The sequence below is a fragment of the Rhinopithecus bieti genome, unplaced genomic scaffold (genome assembly GCF_001698545.2).
Source record: "Rhinopithecus bieti isolate Rb0 unplaced genomic scaffold, ASM169854v2 scaffold_947, whole genome shotgun sequence".
Taxonomy (NCBI): domain Eukaryota; kingdom Metazoa; phylum Chordata; class Mammalia; order Primates; family Cercopithecidae; genus Rhinopithecus; species Rhinopithecus bieti.
In genome coordinates, this window is record NW_016803664.1 from 1,595,442 (window position 1) to 1,617,786 (window position 22,345).

The 22,345-nt window shown below is 36.2% G+C and overlaps 1 protein-coding gene across 1 annotated transcript in view; it reads left to right on the forward strand.

The window, feature by feature from the left end:
• ADAM10 (ADAM metallopeptidase domain 10) overlaps positions 1-22,345 on the forward strand; it is a 163,701-nt gene that overhangs the window by 109,577 nt on the left and 31,779 nt on the right. Inside the window, exons 8-11 of the mRNA XM_017896388.1 lie at positions 1,593-1,776; positions 8,864-9,027; positions 14,906-15,089; positions 21,546-21,696. Coding sequence (XP_017751877.1) covers positions 1,593-1,776; positions 8,864-9,027; positions 14,906-15,089; positions 21,546-21,696 — 683 coding nt within the window. The remainder of the gene's footprint in view (positions 1-1,592; positions 1,777-8,863; positions 9,028-14,905; positions 15,090-21,545; positions 21,697-22,345) is intronic.

Below are 22,345 nucleotides of genomic sequence, written 5' to 3' on the forward strand. Positions count from 1 at the left end.
ATTTAAAATTTATATTATGTCAGCAAATATTAATAAGCCATTTAAATAATAGGTAATTACAATTTAGATGCAATTTTTTTTTTTTTTCGAGAAGGAGTCTCACTCTGTCACCCAAGCTGGAGTTCAATGGCGCAGTCTTGGCTCACTGCAGCCTCTGCCTTCCAGTTTCAAGCGATTCTCCCACCTCAGCCTCCCAAGTAGCTGGGATTACAGGCACCCGCCGTCATGCCTGGCTAATTTTTGTATTTTTGTAGATACAGGGTTTCACCATGTTGGCCAGGCTGGTCTTGAACTCTTGACCTCAGGTGATCCGCCCGCCTTGGCCTCCCAAAATGCTGGGATTACAGGCATGAGCCACCGTGCCTGGCCTTAGATGCAATTTTTATTTATAGCCAGTATTAGAGAATTACTAGGAAATTTCGTTTTTATATTTAGTGAGAGAAAGCCATCTACAGCATGTCTTCAAGCATGGAGTATCTGTAAAATACAGTCTGCTTGTTTTTGAATTTTTTTGGTGTTAAATGGCCATAACTGATTGTTTTTGGTTAATTGTTAATAGATAAACTAGATGTTCTAAAATCTGTTCTTAAGCAGTTGCCCTCAGTGGTGTTTTTGCCTTTCTGCTTCTGAGCCTCTTGGTTTTACTGGAGAGTACGGGTCATAAAGAGACCTGTAATTCTTGTTGTTTCAACCATTATATGATCCTCTTATTGCCAACATTTTCAAATAGACTGAGGTTTGCCTTTCAGTAAAAACATTTACTTTCATATTGTAATGCCTTAGCTTACCTGGAGAAAGCCAAATTGTTCTAGGACTTCATAGGAGACAGGTCTCTGAAAGGATGCAGGGGCTAATAAATAAAAGCTTTTGTTTAATAGAAGTCTGGTATTAGAACAGATTATTCAGATTCCGAAGGAGGAACCTGTGGTAGGAGTATAGTAGCTAAGTGTCAAAAGAAACATTCTGAAATAACTCAGTTCGAAATAGTAAAAGAAGTGAGTTTAAATTAGAAAGCAAAATTCTTGCCCACAATCAGGAAAAAAAAATAAATTTGCAGTTAGTTTGGTTTGGCTCATGTGACTCTCTAGGCAAGGAAAACCAGGAAAATGATTTGTCTGCTGAACTGACAGTCTTGGGTTTGATACCTATTTTATATTCTAGTAATTAGCTAAAATACAGGGTTTTATATCCTTGTAGGTGTCACCATATGTAGGAGATTAGGACTAAAGGAGACTTGTTCGGATAATTAAATTTGAGAAACTTTACTTCCTTTACTGAGCTTTTGAAAGCAAAACTTGTTTTTTCTTCCCAAGTGTTCAGTGTTCAGCAATCTGGTGAATACTTGCTCAGAAATTTAACATCTTCAATTTTAATTTCCCTACTTAGCCTTTCTTTTTTACTTGTTGTTATTGTTTTGCCTTCTGTGATCAGCTCAGGGATGTGGGCAGTGGGAACAACCTTAGAAGCCTTAATTCAGGCCTGATTTCCATGGGAGCATATTGTCCAGGTATATGCAGAAGAAGGTGAACAGACATTTACACTAAAGCTCTGCTAACATTAATTACTTACTAAATTATTGTTTTGGATTTTAGATCAATACAACTGCTGATGAGAAGGACCCTACAAATCCTTTCCGTTTCCCAAATATTGGTGTGGAGAAGTTTCTGGAATTGAATTCTGAGCAGAATCATGATGACTACTGTTTGGCCTATGTCTTCACAGACCGAGATTTTGATGATGGCGTACTTGGTCTGGCTTGGGTTGGAGCACCTTCAGGTAGTTTATCATATTAAATACTTCTTAACTTACTACTTGAAACAAAGAGGAGTTTTCAGGGAATGTTGAATTTTCAAAGTATAGGAGAAAGTGATGCCTTATAATATCTTAATTTATGCTACTTGAGTTAGGCAAGACTCATAAGCATAATGGAAAAGGCACAATAGATGAAGGAGCTTTTTATTTTGAAATGCATACAGGGAAATATCCTGATTCCTGACATTTGAATAGACCAAATGAAGTAAATAATTTTGTGAGAAAAGTGGTAATTCTGAAACCCAAAGGGAAATTTAATTTTCCACAAAAGTTAATAAATGTTATATATTTCCCCAAAATAGGGTACTTAGAATCAAAAGAGGAAAACTGTCTTGCTCTCTCTTCTGTAGTGAGATAAAGAGCAGAGAAATCCTCATCAAGAGTGGCAGGTAGAAAAGAAAGCCTACCTTTATTATTTTATTTCTAGCCTTTATTCAAATAAAAGGGAAGCACTGCATGAAAGAGATGTAGGCAGGAAGTCCCTGGTACCCACAACTCCATTGACATCATCACCTGGGTTCATACTCTGCTGAGTTTCTGCCTTAGCCATGAAAGCTATTGTCATTGATAATGTTGGGATGGAACAATACCCTTCCCATTACAGTGGGGGTGGAGTGTCGTGGAGGAGCAGTGATTTACTGTATAAGTTCAGTTTCCTAGTTTAGAAATCCAAATTTATTAATTGAAAGATGAGTAGAAAGGACCCCAGGCTCTTTGAATATAAATTGTGCCAAGTAGAGTTTAATCAATAGTATATTATCTTCTGAGCTATATACAACAAATTCTCCTTCTGATAATTCATTTCTATCTTTTAAAAAACAAAAACAAAAACTTCTGCTTTATCCAGAGTAAGAGAAGCTTTTGTATTCCTATTCTTATTAGTTTGTTCTTTGATTTGTTTTGTATATTTTAAGATCTTAAGTAGTTCTTTATTTTCCTTTATATTTCTTTCTCCTTTTTTAAAAGTCATTATTTTAAGTTAATATTTTACAATTGCCATAGCTTCTTTTGTTTTTCTTCTATGTTTTAAAGTGTACTCAATTTCATGGTATCATTTTAAAGTACAAGTTTATGTCATGGGCTGCATATTAATAGTGCAGTACTTTTGGATATTTGTCTTTTATGATAATCTGTGCTTTTTTTGTTACTTGGATTGGTCAGCAGATTGTACAGCTCACTCTTTCCTGTGATTTTTCATGTGTGAAACTTCTATACTCTGAAATCTCTTTGCCCCTTCAATGTTTGGATGATTTTATCACAAAGTTTGTGATTTCTTCTCCCTATTCATTAGTAAGTACTATTAAAAACTCAGGGTCTCATATGATTTTGTTTGTATATATCCATTAATATGGTAGTTCTGAAGTCTCAAATAAGTGGTTCTCAAAGTGTGATCCGTGGACTAGCACCATCATCATCACCTAGGAACTTGTTAGAAATATAAGTTCTTAGGCCGTACCCGGGTCACTTGAATCAGAAACTATAGGTGTGGAGCCCAGCAGTCTTAGTTGGAACAAGTTCTCAAAGTGATTCTGATGCACACTGAAGTTTGAGAAGCACCACATTAATATTTTTGTCTCTAAAGCTTGCTCACAAAATGCCTCCTGGGTAAGTGAGTTTGTGATCTTAAACTAAAAACTTCCTGCCATTTTGCATTTTAAGTTATAGACTATTATATTTAAGAATGTAATGATTCTGTGGGAATTTGGTAAAATTCTTCCTAAATCTTCAGATATTCTCATGTCTTTAGATTCAACTACTTATTTTTTTTAAAGTAGGCTTTATTTTTTAGAACAGTTTTAGATTTACAAAAAATTGAACAGATTAGGTATTCTCAAATCTCCATCCTTCCTCCCCTGACAGTTTTGGGGAGTACTGGTCAGGTATATTTTAGAATCGTCCTCTATTTGGAATCTGTCTGATGTTTTCCTCATGATTAAACTGTAGTTATGGGCTTTTGGGACACTCAGTGTTTATGTCTTATTGTTTGTGATATTTGGATCACCATTTGTGATGCTGCTCATTTTCCTGAGGTGGGCAGAGTTTTGAATTGAAAATGGTGGGGCATGTTACTTGTATTTTCTTTTCTTTTCTTTTCTTTTTTTTTTTTTTGAGACAGAGTCTTGCTCTGTCACCCAGGCTGGAGTGCAGTGGCGTGATCGCCGCTCACTGCAAGCTCCACCTCCTGGGTTCACGCCATTCTCCTGCCTCAGCCTCCCGAGTAGCTGGAACTACAGGCGCCCACCACCGTGCCAGGCTAATTTTTTGTAGTTTTAGTAGAGACAGGGTTTCACCATGTTAGCCAGGATGGTCTCCATCTCCTGACCTCGTGATCCTTCCGCCTCTGTATTTTCATTATTAGGGTCTTCATGAAGGTGAAACAAGATACTTCCTGTGTACTTCATGAGCAAAAATATGGTGATTGGCAACCAAAATAGAAAACTGAGACTCCTATTGTCAATGTTCTATCCCCATTTTCCCCGCCTCTGCCTTTTTTCCTTTTATATTATTATCTCTCTTTATATCAGACATTAGGTATCTGCTTCGATTACTCTATGTTAAACCCCTAACTTCAGCTCTTGGAAGCCATCTTCTAAGAGCTGCTAGGGAGAGGCTGGGCAGACATAGAAGAATAGAGGCCAAAGTGGGAAAGAAAAGGGATCTTTGTCCCTTTGGTCCAGCTTTTTCTAGTGTAGGTTATCTGCCTTGAAATAACACTGCCAGCTTTCTTCTTCACTTGTCTTTGCCCTTACTACTAGCTGAACTGAGTTTCATATTTGACTTAATTTTTTTTTAAAATAAGGAATGTTATATATTTAGTCTTGATTATTTCAATACCTTTATGAGGTGTAGGTATTATAGTCTCCTTTCTACAGATGAGGAAACTTGTGTTCAGAAACTTTGTGACCAACCTAGTATCACACAGCTAGAGGTGGAACAGGATCTGGAATCTGGACCTTTTGACTCCAGATTCAGTTCATTTGGCAATTATATTACTAGGTATTTTATATATGTATAAATAAAATCACACACACACACACACACACACACACACACACAGAGTAACATCCTAGCCTTTTCTTAGATGTTTCAAATAAGCAGCTGAAATGTTTTCTGCTTCTTAGTAGAGGTTATATATTGATGGAATGTTTTCTTCTTTCTTGAGAGAGAAGAGTTATAAAATCATACTGAGCTATAATATTTTGATATAATTTTGAGTAATTGTCATGGCATAATGGGAAGAGCAATGGATTGAGAGGTGGGAGACAGGATTCTTGTCTGTTCTCTGTCTATAAATTCAGGAAAATCATTTTTCTTCTAGTTGTTTATTTTTTCATTGTAATTCTGTCTTTGCTCTTCCTTTGAGTCTTCATGTTTCTACCTATAGGTCGTATCAGTTAACTGAATGAACAGAGTCTCAGTTCAGCCTCATCATTGAATGAGGCTGGCTTTGGAATTCATCTCTATAGTTAGTCCTGAAACCTTTAGTACTCCTCTATTTGTGAAGAACATCTTTTGAGGCATTTCATTTGGTAGAAATAGTCTCTTCTGTTTTTTTAGATTCTGTGTTTTAGTTTGATATTACATATTAAAATTTGAGAGCATACAGAACTTAACACAGGGTTCTCGGGAAAACCCACAGCTTATTCTTAACCCATAGTTTAAAAGTATAATTTCAAATGTTGGGAAAATTACATCATTAGAATATTGCAATGGAACACTTTCTATTGGCATTTTGTGCTTGTCTGGACCCCTTGTATATTTAACATCTTTGATCCCTACCCTTTACATGTGAGTAGTGCTCTCCAGACTTGAAAGCCAAATGACTGTGCTCTCACATTTCCTAGTAACACTTCTGGGAGTAGTACTATGGTCTGGTCCAGAATTACTGCTCAGATTAGTATTGTATGATCAGCATGTTACTATTAATTTTTGGCCTCCTCACATCAAAACTGTATTTATGGAATATGTCAAGGTATCATATTACTCTTGTATTTTTTTCTAAGACTTTTTTTGGGGGAGTGGGGTGGAGTTGGTCTGTTTTGAAGTTTAGGACGGGTACTCTGACTTTAGCTCTCAAACTATCCTGCAGATAGAAAATTGTCATTATACTTCTTTGTTGCTCATTGACTCATTCATCAATAATTACTTTTGACCTGAATTTAAAACATTTCACCCTTCTCATTGTTATTCACAACTTATATTTGTCAATGATGAATATATGTATAATAAAATCTTAAATTTAAAATATGTAGCAATTGAGTTTGAGTTAATGGTTTAGCTGTGGGTATATGTAATACCTCATTACTGAGTTTTCTGGCATATCAAAACTAGTTGCAGTATTTAAAAAATTAAACCATAACTTTCAGAGTTACAAATAGTATTTTATTTCTTCCTGTATAATCAAGTTACTCCAACATATGCTATTAGCCTGTAACAAATATTAAACTTCCATTGATCGATTGATTGATTGATTGAGACAGAGTCTCGCTCTGTTGCCCAGGCTTGAGTGCAGTGGCATGATCTCTGTTCATTGCAACCTCCGCCTCCCGGGTTCAAGTGATTCCCCTGCCTCAGCCTCTGGAGTAGCTGAGATTACATGCATGTACCACTTCGCCTGGCTAATTTTTGTAATTTTAGTAGAGATGGGGTTTCAACATGTTGGCTATGCTGGCCTCCAACTCCTGATCTCAGATGATCGGCCTGCCGCGGCCTCCCAAAGTGTTGCGATTACAGGTGTAAACCACTGTGCCTGGCTATTTTAAACTTTCATATAAGCAATAATCATAAAGACCAAAAACAGTTTTTAAGAAGCAATATATAAATTACTATATTTCAGGATAGTATATTCTAATTTATGTATACTCTTCTCTTAAATTAACCAGACCCTAAAAGTGCAGAAAAATGTGTATTATCAGAGATTTTAAAATATGCCTATTTATCTTTTTTTTTTTAACTGATAAAGATTTGAAGTGTGGAGTCTTCTATGCTTAATTCAAGTTTGACAGTACTGCATTGGACCAATATGCACATGACAAATCTTCACTAAGGCAGGATATTAATTTACTATTTGTTTAAAACTATGCTGTGTGTACAATAATTATTATATACAGAATACTTATTTATATATTTTCTGGTTTCCAGAAATAATGATGTGCTCCTCAGGACTCAGCTTCAAAAGTAGAACTAGCTTAGGAAAATATAGTAAATACTGACAAGTTATTTAGTATTTTCTCTCTACTCAGTTGTCAGTGTAGAAAAGGTAGTAAATTTTGAATATCATAAAGGTTCTCAACCCCTTGCTGGGTTAAATTTGCATGTGACTCAGTCTTTTAGTTTACTTTTCTTTGAAATATAGTTTTCATTTCAGCTTTCTGAATTACATAGTAACAGTAATTCAAATTTGTGTTTTGTTGCCATATAGTTTTCTTATATTTAAGGGGAGCAAGGCAACAGTTGTAGTATAATACCATTCTTGTAGACCTGTTTTGAATTGCCTTCTATTACATGCTTTATTAGTGATTCTAAATATTAGACTTGTTTTTGAAGCGGGCAGAATGGGAAGGGGAGGAGAAACAATATTAGACTTTTTTTTTTTTTAATGGTTTAGTAACTTTGTTGTAACTTGTGTATAGAAAGCTAATTTGAGCAGTTATCGTAATACCCTTATCCATTTGGTTGTATTTCGTTTAAAAATCAAATAGGGAAAACTTTTAAGTATAAATATAAACTAAATAACTTCTCACTGAAAATCTTAATAATAAAGTTAATTAAAAGAAAATATGATCTTACCAGTGTAATGTCTATATAAAGGCATGAATTGATCAGACGTTTTCTGATTTTCCTATTATTATTTTCCAGTTTCTCATAATTGATTTTAGCTGTGAAAGCACTGTCTTTTGCTATTAAATTCTAAAGTCGCTGTTAATGAACAGATGAAAAAATGGTAAAATATTTAAGTGGAAATACGGCTTTTCTTTTAAATTTTTATAGTGCCCTAAAGACATATTGGAACAGTCATAATTCAGTTTTTAAATTTATTTTGAAAATTTCAAGCCTGCGGAAAGGTTGCAAGAATAGTATGGTGAAATTCTTCTTCCTTTCTTTTTTTTTTTAAGGCAGAGTCTCACTGTGTCACCCAGGCTGGAGTGCTGTGGCACAATCTCAGCTCACTGCAACTTCCACCTCCCGGGTTCAGGCAGTTCTCCTGCCCGAGTAGCTGGGATTACAGGTGTGCAACACCACACCCAGCTAATTTTTGTATTTTTAGTAGAGATGGGGTTTCACCATGTTGGCCAGGCTGGTCTCAAAGTCCTGACCTCAAGTGATCCATCTGCCTTGGCCTCCAGAAGTGCTGGGATTATTACAGGCATGAGCCACTGCGCTCAGCAATGGTGAATTCTTGATAGATTAATCAATCATTAACCTTTTGCCGCATTTGCTTTCTATCTCTTCCTTCCTTCCCACCCGTATTCTCTTTTTCCTTCTTTCCTCCACCCCCTCTTTTTTTTTTTTTTTAACTTTCTCGACATAATTATTTTCTTTTTTTACAAATACATTGTATGTTGTATCTCAGGACATGTACTCATGTGCGTCACTGCTTTTTGTAGAAGTGACTTTCTCAGAATCTTCTTGAGGATATTTTGTTCAACTTTCATTTAACTTAAATCATAAGATTTCTTTTTAAAAGATGAGAGGATGTACACTTTGACTCAATGTAAATATGGATATATTCAAATTGAAAGGAAATGTAAATACTTGTTTTCCTAAATTAATGGGAACAAAATTTGGGGGACATTTTGATTATGAAGAACATTTTGTGAAGGTTGTGTACTCAGTCCTGGGAGTTTCTTTATGAGTGTCATTAAAACTTTTATTTGAAGTGACTTCTTAGTCTTAGACCAGAGAAACTTTTGCATATGTGATATGTTTGAGTACCAGTTCTATTTTAGATTAAAATATAAAATGTTTTCATTTAATATAGCATATATTACTTTTTTAGGGGATAAGGGGAAATAGATGCTAACTTAGCCATTTTTTTGTTCTGGATTAGGAAGCTCTGGAGGAATATGTGAAAAAAGTAAACTCTATTCAGATGGTAAGAAGAAGTCCTTAAACACTGGAATTATTACTGTTCAGAACTATGGGTCTCATGTACCTCCCAAAGTCTCTCACATTACTTTTGCTCATGAAGTTGGACACAACTTTGGGTCCCCAGTAAGTATTGTCTAATTATTAGCTTAAAAAATACTTATTAGTCTGATTTTTGCGTTGAGTGATTTATTTTAAATTTACAGTGAAACAAATGTACTTACAAGTGTTTAGTTTTTATGTCAGAGCATGGTAATGTATTTGACCATACTGAAAGGGAGGAAGATAGAATGTTTGTGATTAAAATGAGAAAAGTAAGCAAAACAATGCCAGAACTCTGTGAAGGCAAGGAATTTTCATCTGGCTTATTCAGACAAAATAATATCTGTATCTCCTGGCCCTAGAACAATGCCTAGTACCTAATGTACTCAAATATCTTTTGAATGAGAATCATTATTCATTGTTTAAAAGTACATTTTGAATGTTCAGCAAATTGTGAGAAATTCTTTTTTTGTTTTGTTTCTGTTAAAGCATTTTAGGGAATGAGATATTTTAAAGTCTTTTATCTACTGTGGAATGAGATTGATATTTTAAAATCTTTTATTATGAGAAAATTCTAATATACACAAAAGTAGAACAAATAGTGCAACAAAGCCTTATATGCCCATAATTTAGAACAAGGATCAGCAAACATTTTCTGTAAAGGGCCTGCTAGTAACCATTTTAGGCTTCAGGGGCAGCGTTTGGTTTCTGTTGTACAGTCTTTGTTGCTTTTACAATTTGTTAAATATGGAAAAGCCATTCTTAGTTAAGCCATATAAAAACAGGCTGCTGGCTACTTTGTCAACCCCTAATTCAGAGCCAATAAACGTGAAGATTTTGCCATAACTTCTATCCGTATTTCTTTCTTTTTCTTTGCTATTTAAAGGAACTCTGTTTATCCTTACATATTTCAGTACATATTCCTGAAAAACTAGACATTTTCTAATAAAACCACAATGTGGTTATTATACCTAACAAAATTAACAACAATCTTTGATATTATCTAATACCCAGTCCATTATATTAATCTTTTAAGTGACCTTAAAGATCAGTACAACACAGAAATATTAAATAATGATATTCTCTCTTTGTGATTTTGGTAGAGCTTATTAAAGATAACATTTTGGAAATGTACACTTGAAAACTGTATGGAAATTCATTTTACTTTCACCTTATCACTTGGAAAAGTGCAAGTTTTATGATGTTTAAAATAAGTCATCTACTTGTAGCTTAAAATCCCCAAATGCACTTCTCTAATTTTTCCCTCGTTTGTAAAATAGGTGCCATCTCACTAAGTTGCAAGTCTTTCTTCTTCTACGTCCCAATCAGAAATTGATAGATTATTAATGTTCTTGTATAAGGTATTTAAAATGTGCTTAATCTCTGTAACTCTTGACTGCTTTTGTGATCTGTTCTTAAAAGAGTGCTTGGAATTTTAGAGATGAGCAGAGAATTATTGTTCATAGTTGATTTGCATTTTCAAGAGCAAGTCATCTTGGTTCCAGGCCTTACCAGGGGAATTTTAGTACCCTTCCAGCTACTTGTTCTGGCTTATAGTCCCAGGTCACTCATTTTAATGTGCATATACATCATCTGAGAATCTTAAAACACAGATTCTTTTTTGGTAGGTCTTTGATGAGGCCTGAGTTTCTGTATTTCTAACATACTCCCAGATAATGCTGCTGCTGCTAGTGCTCATCTGTGAACTGCACTTGTAGTAGGGAATCTAGACCTTTCTTTTTCACTTCTTGTCTAGTCTCTTTCCTACCTGCCAGTGAGATGTTTTTATTAAATTAATGTTATATTATTGTTTAATGGAGAAATTGGTTCACATTCTTTGCCTACCACACTCAATTATACCCCATTCTTTTGCACATGTTGTTAATTCTGCCATCTGTATCCATAGTAGATGGTTGTCTTCCATCTGTTTTGTGTTGTTATAAGGGAATATCTGAGGGTAGGTAATTTATAAAGAAAAGAGGTTTATTTGGCTCATGATTCTGTAGGCTGTACAAAAAGCATGGTGCTGGCATCTGCTCAGCTTGTGGTAAGGGCCTCAGGCTGCTTCCACTTATGATGGAGGTAAACAGGTGCTGGCATGTGCAGAGATCACATGGCAAGAGTGGGGGTGGTGGGAGCGTCGGGTCGGGGAGAGAGGAGGTACTAGGCTTTTTTTTTTTTTTGAGACGGAGTCTCACTCTGTCCACCAGGCTGGAGTGCAGTGGCGCAATCTCGGCTCACTGCAAGCTCCGCCTCCTGGGTTCACGCCATTCTCCTGCCTCATCCTCCCTAGTAGCTGGGACTACAGGCGCCGGCCACGGCGCCCGGCTAATTTTTTGTATTTTTAGTAGAGACGGGGTTTCACCGTGGTCTCGATCTCCTGACCTTGTGATCTGTCCGCCTCGGCCTTCCAAAGTGCTGGGATTACAGGCCTGAGCCACCGCGCCCGGCCGAGGTACTAGGCTTTTAACAGCCAGCTCTTGCAGGAACTAAGAGAGTGAGAATGTACTCACGCACCCACCTCCAACCCTTCGGGAAGAGCATTAATCTATTCATGAGGGATCTGCCCCCATGACCCAGGCCTCTGTTGTTAGGCCCCACCAACAACATTGGGATCAAATTTGGGGGGACAGATATCCAAATTACACAATGCTTAATAAATATTTGTTGAGTAACTTAATAGTAAGATCAGCCAGAATCATAAACACCTGAACGCGTCTCCCTTAACATCTTTATCTGAAATCTCTTTCTCTCTTATGCATTTGTACTGATGTCAATGTTACTTTTTCTGAGCGGTTCACATTATTTCTTATATTTATTTATCCTATCTGAAATATTTATTGTGCACCTATTATAAACTACTTTATAAACTTTGTTGTGGAAAGTTTTAATCACAAATGAGACAAAGTTCCTGTCTCTCAGGGTGAAAATTCTAATACGTACCTACTCTCACCAGATTCACCTTCGTGTAAATACAGTGCTAATAATACCACTTCTGCTTACAAACTTCTACTACTTTCTAATATTGCTGATACAATTTCCTTATCTTAATGTTTAGGGTGTTTGATGATTTGGGGTTTAAGAATATTTCTAGTGTTATCTCCCCTCATCTGTCAAATTAAGTAATTCACAGACCTTTAAAACTTTCCTCCGCAAGGAAGTCAGTTCCTTCCCATGTCTGCCTGTTGAAATCTTGATCTATGTTGTTATATGATGTAAATGAATGTGGCCCTTAATAAAAATTAAGAAAATATAACCATTGTAGTTTTATTTATAATACCAAAAAGTTTTAAGCAGCCTAAATGGCCCTACAGTATGAAAATACCACAGAATGTTCTGCAGTCATTTAAATATCAAGTTTTGCAGTGCTCATTTTATAGTGTTAAGCTGAAAGAAAGGTGTGTATAACTGTACACCTGGAGGGTGGCTGTGGTGACTCACACCTGTAATCCTAGTACTTTGGGAGTCCAAGGTGGGCAGATTGCTTGAGCCCAGGAGTTTGTGACCAGCCTGGGCAACATGGCGAAACCCAGTCTCTACCAAAAATACATAAAAAAACAATTAGCTGGGTGTGGTGGCCTTCACCTGTAGTCCCAGCTACTTGAGAAGCTGAGGTGGGGGAGGATGATTTGAGTGCAGAAGGCCAAGGTTGCGGTGAGCCAGGATCACGCCACTGCACTCCAGCCTGGGGGACACAGTGAGACTCTGTCTCAAAAAAAAAAGTTATAACCGTACACATGGTATAGTCCAAACATTATATTAAAATATGATATAGCTAGATATAAATCAGATAGGAAATAGATCAAAATTTTAATAGTTATCGTGCATGGTAGGTTATGATTGAGGTTTTTTTATGCATTTTTTGTTTTCTTAATTTTCTTTCTTATAGTTAGAAAAATGTTTCTGTTTTCTTGTCAAACAGATTATAGTTTCTTTGTGAAACCTTTCTCTTGATTTGAACTCTCAATACTTGTGCGGGTCCAGTCAAGATGGCCTTCATGTTCTATTTTATGTTTTGCTTATTCATGTGCTTGTTTTATTCGTTATCTGAGGATGGCAAATAGCTGGCATGCTTGCTTACAATCTGTTTTCCCTTTTATTCCTGTTAATGATGATCTATTACAATATCCCCTGGCCTAGTAAAATAATGTTTGACTAGCAATGTCTTTAATTGATTTATGCAGCAGCAAGTCAGACTAAGCGGATATGTCAAGATTTGCTATCCTTTAAAAATAGAATGTAAGTACCTTGAAGGCTAGGGATAATACTTTTCTCATCTTTATATTTTTATATTTTAGTGCCTCCTTTTATAGCACTGGACATTCATTAATATTTACGGAATTGAAAAGTGGCAAGATATTCTGTGATGACCTCAAGAGTTATACAGAGTTGGGATTTTTTTCTTTCCTTCCTAAAACTCTAATGCTGAGAATAATTCTAGTGCTATACCTTTTCAGAAACTGCATTATGTTTTAGGATGAAAACATAAAGCAAGATAATTTTGGTGAATAGTATAGAGTTGTTAAATGCTGAATCTAGATTCAGGAGAAAGGCAAGAGGTATCAGGAAGAATAAAGGTGATAGTACAGGGCACGTTTTTTAATTTTAACAGTTGCCTCAGAAGAGGGAATAGAAAATGAAAGTAACTTAGTTGGGCTCTAGGAAAAAGCAGAACGCCCTTGGGTAGTCTTTTTCTATCGTGAGAGTGGAGTTGTTAGGTATTTAAAACAAGATTTTAATTAAATAGCACTATTACTCCAGTGTCCAGTGTTTTTGCTCCTTCTGATGTGTTCTAATTGTTTGAGGGGCATTGTGAGGGTTTTTTGTTTTAGTGCATATCACCCAGGATGGCAGGGTCTGCTGGGATCTGGTAGTAGTGTTCTGTTGCTGGATCTCATAAGCATTACTTTGAGAAAATTCAGGGAGCTATGCTTTGGTATTTTTCTTTTCTTTTCTTTTCTTTTTTTTTTTTTTTTTTGAGACAGAGTCTCGCTGTGTTGCCCAGGCTGGAGTGCAGTGGCGCATTCTCGGTTTACTGCAAGCTCCGCCTCCTGGGTTCACGCCATTCTCCTGCCTCAGCCTCCTGAGTAGCTGAGACTGCAGGCGCCCGCCATCTCGCCTGACTAATTTTTTGTATTTTTAGTAGAGATGGGGTTTCACTGTGTTAGCCAGGATGGTCTCAATCTCCTGACCTTGTGATCCGCCCGCCTCGGCCTCCCAAAGTGCTGGGATTACAGACGCGAGCCACCGCACCCTGCCTATCTTTCTCTATGTATCTGACACTTGAATAAAATTTATCAAAACCAAACACCACTTATGTGCATTTATATGTTACATGTACACAGAACTCGGTTTCCTGTTTATTCGGCAAAGCAGTATTTTGGTTTTATCTCTAGGCTTCTACCATTTTTCATTTTAAAATATGTCATTGTGTTTCTGTTCCTAGTCAGCATTTTTACTTATCTTTCTTATGTATTGGCTATTAAGTTAGCTGTCTTAGATTCCTGTTCTGTGTGTATTTAGCCCCATGCCAGTCTCTTGATTCTTTTGTCTTTCCCCACCTCTGTCTTCTCTGAACTAGTCATAACATGTAATTTAACATATATGTTAGAGACTATTTAGTAGTTTTAAAGTAGTTTATTTTACTGTTACTGCTTTTAAAAGTAAGTGAGCTTATTTTTAATAGACTTTTATGACTGTCTGTCCTCAATTCTAGTCCCTGCTTACAAAGTTATAAATTGTTGTGACTAGACCTCCACTGATTTTCCTTCTTTTCTAAGACAGTGACCCCTAAAAGAGCAAATTCTTTTCCTACTCAAGGTGTAAAACAATTGTAAGATTATTTTTAAAGGAGAGTCCACAAGCTTCCATTGTTTTCCTGATGAGAACATTATATTTAATCAGTTGACCTGAAAACCTTATTTTACTTCCTGTTTATGTAACTTTATATTCTTTTTGACAGCATGATTCTGGAACAGAGTGCACACCAGGAGAATCTAAGAATTTGGGGCAAAAAGAAAATGGCAATTACATCATGTATGCAAGAGCAACATCTGGGGACAAACTTAACAACAATAAATTCTCACTCTGTAGTATTAGAAATATAAGCCAGGTTCTTGAGAAGAAGAGAAACAACTGTTTTGTTGGTATGTATGTTTTCCTAACATTTTGTTAGGAACATTTTCAAACATTCAGACAACTTGAAATAATTCTACAGTGATTACTGACATACCCACCACCTGCATTTTACTATTGCTAACACTTTGCTGTATTTCCTTTATCTCGTTATTTCTTAATCTTGCCATCTCTCAATTCATGATTTATTGCAGTTTAAAGTAAGTTGCAGCAGTCAGTATCCTTCACACCTAAAAACATTTTAGTCTACAAATCATTAACTAGAGTTCAATATTGTTTATGGTTCTTTTTCTGTTTTCTACGTAAGTGAAATGCACAAATTTTAAGTTCATCATTTGATGAATTTTGACAGATGCATTTACCTGTGTAAACAACCTATCAAGATACAGGACATTTCTGTCACCCCAGAACTTTCTTTTATCACCCTTCCCAATCAAGCTCTGTCCCAACACACCCTCAGAGGCAACCACTATCTGATTTATTTCACTGTACATTGGCTTTGTCTTCATATAAGTGGAATTACACAGTTTGTACCCTTTTGTGGAAGGCTGTTTAACTCAGCATACAGCTCTGAGATTCGTCATTAGTATTTTACTCCTTTTTATTGCTGAGTAGTATTACATTGTATGAATATGTCCTAGTTTGTACATTTACTCTCCTATAATGAATACCTTGGATTTGGGGTAATGTGAATAAAGTTACTATGAAATTATTTCTTATTTTAGCAAAATATATATAACATAAAATTTGCCATTTTAAACTGATTTTAAATGTACAGTTCTGTGACATTAATTATATGTGCAGTGATGAATGTGAATGTAATCAATTACATTAACTATTCATTTACAAACTTTTTCATCATCCCAGACAGAAATTCTGTAACCTTTAAGCAGTAATGCTCTCTCTTCCCCTCAGCCCCTGGTAATCTCTAATCCACTTCTGTCTTTATGAATTAGCCTATTTTGGGTATGTTAGTGAGGACATACAATATTTGTTCTTTTGTGCCTGGCTTATTTCACTTAACATAATATTTTCAAGGTTTATCTGTGTTGTAGCATGTATCAGAGTTCCATTCCTTTTTATGGCTGAATAATACTCCATTCTATGTATAGACCAGATTTTGTTCTTCCATTCATCTGTTATGTCTTTCTTGTGGCATTGAACATACTCTAAATATTTACTTTGTATTAGGGGTTTTTGTGTGTGTGTGTTTCCTTGTCCTATTTCACATAGGTTTCTTTAGGGGAAACACTGAGGCCTATTCATCTTTGTACATTAAGAGCACTTAAAGAGGGGTTAAACATGTGACAGCAAAGGAGAATTGAGGAAGATTTCCAGATAAACATGGGATTTTGTTTTTAATTGCAATTCTATTGAGACAATTATAGATTCACATACAGTTCATAAGAAGTAATATATTCTCTGTACCCTTCACTCAGTCACTCATTTCCCTCCAGTGGTAATGCCTTGCAAGACTGTAGTACAATATCATGACCAGGATGTTGATATTGAGAAAATCCATAGATCTTATTCCAATTTCCCTAGTTTTTTTGTTCTCATTTTTCTTTGTGTATATTTAGTTCTATACAATTTTATTACATGCGTAGATTTATGTATCCACCATCACAGTCAAGAGTCAGAACAGTTCTGTCATTATAAGGATCCCTCATTGTTTTATAACCATGCTAACCTCCCTTCTGTTGTTCCTTCCTCCGCCTACTACCCTGTTCTCCATATGTAAAATTGTGTCACTTCAAAAAAAAGTTATATAAATAAAATCAGATAGTATACAACCTTTTGGAATTGCCTTTTTTCACTCAGCATAATTCCCTGGGGATTCATCTAAATTGTTGCTTTATCAATAGTTCGTTCTGTTTTATTTCTGAGTAGTATTCCATGTTATGTATGTACTGCTATTTGTTTAACCATCCATTTGAAAGACATCTGGGCTGTTTCCAGTGTTTGGCTATTATGAATAAAGCAGCTGTAAACATTCATGTATAGGTTTTTTGTATAAACATAAGTTTTTACTTTGAGATAAATGCTCCCAAATCCAGTTATTGGACCGTATAGCAATTGCTTGTTTTGCTTTGTACAAAACTGCCAAACTCTTTTCCGGGGTGGCCATACTATTTTATGTTCTCACCAGCACTGCACAAATGTTCCAGTTTCTCTGCATCTTCACTACCATTTGATGTTTTCACAGTTTTTTATTTTAGCTGTTCTGATGGGCGTGTTGTGATATCTCATGGTTTTAATTTGCATTTCTCCGGTGGCTAATGATGCTGAACATCTTTTCATGTGCTTATTGGCCATTTATAAATCATCTTTGATGAAATGTCTGTCGATGTTTTTTGGTCATTTCTAGTGGGACTTTTTTCTTTTCTTTGGAGTATTGAGAGTTCTTGATATAGTCTAGATACTCTAGTCCTTTGTCAGATACTGGTTTCCAAATTTTTTCTCCCTGTCTGTAGCTTGTCTTTTTACCCTTTTCACAGTTCTTTCTTGAGCAAAAGTTTAAAATTTTGATAAGGTCCCGGTAATCAGTTTTTTATTGTATTGATTGGCCTTATCTTTTAAAGCCGCCTTTTTCTAAGGGCAGATTGAAATTCCATTGATGTTATAATTTGTTACTGTTATTATCAGTGGTTGTTTTTCTAATGCTGCTTAATGTACAGGTACATTAAGATTCTTCATTTGTAAACTGAATTTTCACAGTAAACCTTCTGATATAAGTTGACTTTTAAAAATGTACATATTGCTTTGTAGGTATTAACAGGAAAGAAAATTTTTTCTTAAATTATAACAAAATGTGTACCTATTATAATTTTTGCATTTAAACAATATTTTTAGGCCAGGCAGGGTGGCTCATGCCTGTAATCCCAGCAGTTTGGGAGGCCAAGACAGGCAGATTGCTTGAGGCCAGTAGTTTGAAACTAGCCTGGCCAACATAGCGAAACCCTGTCTCTACAAAAAATAAAAAGATAAGCGAGGTATGGTGGCGTGCGCCTGTAGTCCCAGCTACTCGGGAGACTGAGCCACAAGAATTGCTTGAACCCAGGAGTTGGAGGTTGCAGTGAGCTAAGATTGTGCCACTGCACTTTAGCCTGGGCAACAGAGTGAGACTCCATCTCAAACAAACAAACACAAACAGTACCTTCACTGTTGTTTAAGCTGTTAGCAAATAACTAACTTGAAGTACTAATTTTATATGAAATAAAAATTAATGTGTAGTAAATAATGTGTCTGACATTTTCTGACTTCATTATTTGTTTTCTTCTAAATTACGTGTCATGTGAATTATAAAATTGTTACTAGACTTATAAAAATCATTATTTACCTAGTATATATGTGCAGATGCATGCTTTTAGTTTTTTTTGTTTTTGTTTTTGCTTTTTTTTTGAGACAGAGTTTCACCCTGTCACCAGGCTGGAGTGCAATGGCACGATCTCGGCTCACTGCAACCTCCACCTCCCAGATTCAAGCAATTCTCCTGCCTCAGCCTCCCGAGTAGCTGGAACTACAGGCGCACACCACCACGCCCAGCTGATTTTTTTGTATTTTTAATAGAGACCGGATTTCACCATGTTGGCCAGGATGGTCTTGATCTCTTGACCTTGTGATCTGCCTGCCTCGGCCTCCCAAAGTGCTGGCATTATAGATGTGAGCCACCTCGCCTGGCCTTTTTTTTTTTTTTTTTTTTTTTAAATTTCACTTTAAGTTCCAGGATACAAGTGCAGAATGTGTAGGTTTGTTACATGGGTATACGTGTGCCATGGTGATTTACTGCACCTGTCAACCTGTCATCTAGGTTTTAAGCCCTGCATGCATTAGCTGTTTGTCCTAATGTGCTCCCTCCCCTTACCCCCTACCCCTGGACTGGCCTTGGTATGTGGTGTTCCCCTCCCTGTGTCCATATGTTCTCATTGTTCAACTCCCACATATGAGTGAGAACATGTAGTGTTTGGTTTTCTGTTCCTGTGTTAGTTTGCTGAGGATAATGGCTTCCAGCTTCATCCATGTCACTGCAAAGGACATGATCTCATTCCTTTTTATGGCTGTATAGTATTCCATGGCGTATATGTATCACATTTTCTTTATCCAGTCTATCATTGATGGGCATTTGGGTTGGTTCCATGTGTTTACTATTATAAATAGTGCATGCTTCTAGTTTTTGAGAACAAAAGAGATGGTTTGAAGTGAAACAGAGATNAAGCCCTGCATGCTTAGATATTTGTCCTAATGTGCTCCCTCCCCTTACCCCCTACCCTGGACTGGCCTTGGTATGTGGTGTTCCCCTCCCTGTGTCCATATGTTCTCATTGTTCAACTCCCACATATGAGTGAGAACATGTAGTGTTTGGTTTTCTGTTCCTGTGTTAGTTTGCTGAGGATAATGGCTTCCAGCTTCATCCATGTCACTGCAAAGGACATGATCTCATTCCTTTTATGGCTGTATAGTATTCCATGGCGTATATGTATCACATTTTCTTTATCCAGTCTATCATTGATGGGCATTTGGGTTGGTTCCATGTGTTTACTATTATAAATAGTGCATGCTTCTAGTTTTTGAGAACAAAAGAGATGGTTTGAAGTGAAACAGAGATGAAGCTTCAATAACCTCCAAGATTTTAAAAAATAGTTGATGTGGTTAAGAATGAACTTTCTGCTTTCACCTAGGCCAGTCTGGCTCTGGAGAGCAGGGGCCTCCACAGCAACATCCCTGGGGGCCCTGAAATTAGGGTTCAGCTCCTCTGTGCCCTTAGGGTCTGGGTTCTCAGCCCTGTTGCCAAGTGGCTTTGTCCCAGCTCCTTTATTCTGGGCCGGTGTGAGTGCGTATGTTCATGCCAAGCTTCTGTTTTATATTGCAGATATAAATAAAGGGAGATAATTTACCATAAAGAAATAATTATCTGAATATAAAGCCAGTCTTTCTAGAACATTTTTGATTTAGATGGGCCTCATGTGGGGTTCCTGTGTTGAGATGTATGGGTTCCTGTGTTGAGATGTATGTGTTCCCTTCTACTTATTCAATTCTCTGCTTAAAGCCTGTACAATGACTGTTTTCCACGTCGATTTGGTGTAGTAGAAAGAAAAGAGCACCAGATTGTAGACCTAGAAAACCCTAGGTTTTTGCCTATACTGGGGTATATGGTCTCTAGCAAAAGTTACAGACTCCTTGGAAGTTAGTTTTATTTCCTAGAACATTTAAGGCATTTGATTTTTATCATTCTTTGCAGTTGCCAAAGCTCTTTGATTTTGTGATCTTACAAAGAGGAGCATTTCTATTCCAATTTTAAATTCCGTTGACAAAAATCAAAGAACTTTAGAAGACTGCTGAAGACATTTTCTAAAATTATTCACTATGCTTAGATGAGACTGTCTAATCTTAATCAACGAAGATCTGGCTCAATACCATTAAGGTCTGTGAGAATACAGAAGATATAAATAATACATGTTTTTTCCCTTAAGGAGCTTGGTTTAGTTCAGCAGCAAGACTAATGTACATTAAAAAAAAAAAAAAACCTACTGATTGTATTACAATCAGCTAAATAGAATGTGGAACATTTCATAGACAAAATCACCCAACTTCTTTAACAGATCAATGGTGTAAAAATAAATAAAAATGGGGAAATCTATTATATGTTAAAGGAACATAAGAGACCTCTCAGAAAGCAGCCATGAGGGGAGGAGATGGGGTTAGGGGAAGCTTGTTTGAAACTTGATTCACAGCAACAAATTGTAAAGAGACAGTTGAGGAAAACTGCACATGAGTTGGCTGTTAGATGTTATTAAGCATGTTATTAATTTTGTTAGATATGATCATGATTATTATGGTTAGGTTTAAATAAGAAAAAAAACTTTATGTCTTAGTGATACATCCTGAAGTATTTACAGGGACAATAATATGTTTGGTGGAGTTGTTTTAAAATACTCCAGAAAAAAATTATGGGAGTAAATGAGATAAGAAGAGCATATTGTTGATAGTGTTAAAGATGAGTGACTGGTACATGGGAGTTCATTGTACATATTCTTTTAGTACTTTTAGGTATGTTTGAAATTTTCTGTTGCAAAAACAGGCTTAATTTTTTTTTTCCTGGTTAGTGAAGCCCTAACTTGATTTGTATTTGTGTGATATAAATAGTACAGTCAATAAAGCTCAATGTAGCATGGCCTAAGTTGCAAGTTACACTTCTAGAAGGGACCCTCTGTCAAATCCCCTCACTGTACAGATTAAGAAACTGAAGGCCCCCAAAAGGCAAGTGACTTGCTCAAGATCACATTGCTAGTTAGCAGCAGACCCCGTTAGAATTAGGTCTCGTGATTTCCAGATTTCCTAGTTTGTTCTACTTACTCATCAAAGTTTTCCTTTATCCCTTTGTTATGATGATCTAAAGAATGTGTGAATTTTAAATAAAATCAATGTGTGCATGCAATTGTTTACCTTGTCTTGTTTATTTTCCTCAGAATCTGGGCAACCTATTTGTGGAAATGGAATGGTAGAACAAGGTGAAGAATGTGATTGTGGCTATAGTGACCAGTGTAAAGATGAATGCTGCTTCGATGCAAATCAACCAGAGGGAAGAAAATGCAAACTGAAACCTGGGAAACAGTGCAGGTACCTTGCTAATTTCAGTGATGTTAACATTCTTGTAAAGTTACCTGAATGCAGTTACGACAAATTTAAAATTGAGATGCATATGGTTTTGAAACTTTGCTTTTATTTGTTTTCTTTTTCTGAAATAGTGTTGGTTAGTGCTCTGTTATTGGCAGATTGAACTACTTTTCTTTTTCTTTTTCTTTTATTTGAGATAGGGTCTCACTGTGTTGCCAGGCCGGAGTGCAGTGGCGTGATGTCGGCTCACTGCAACTTCCACCTCCCGGGCTCAGTTGATCCTCCCACCTCAGCCCCCTGAGTAGCTGAGACTATAAGCATGTGCTGCCATACCCAGCTAATTTTTGTATTTTTTTTTGTAGAGACAGAGTTACGCCATTTGCCCAGGCTTGTTTGGACTACTTTTAATAGTAATTTGTGTAGTGAGTATTAACAAAAGGACATACTAAAAAGAATCCTAAAAAATACATATTCTTTAGTTACTTACTGTGAAAATGTAACTTTCTTCCATATTTTTAAAATCTTTAAATATTTAGTTAATGTGGAATCCATTTACTTTTATAACTTGGCGAAATATAACTATTTCACTTGTCAAATTTACTTTGGTAGCAGTGTAAGCAATTGTTTGTACAATACTTTTTTTTTTTTTTTT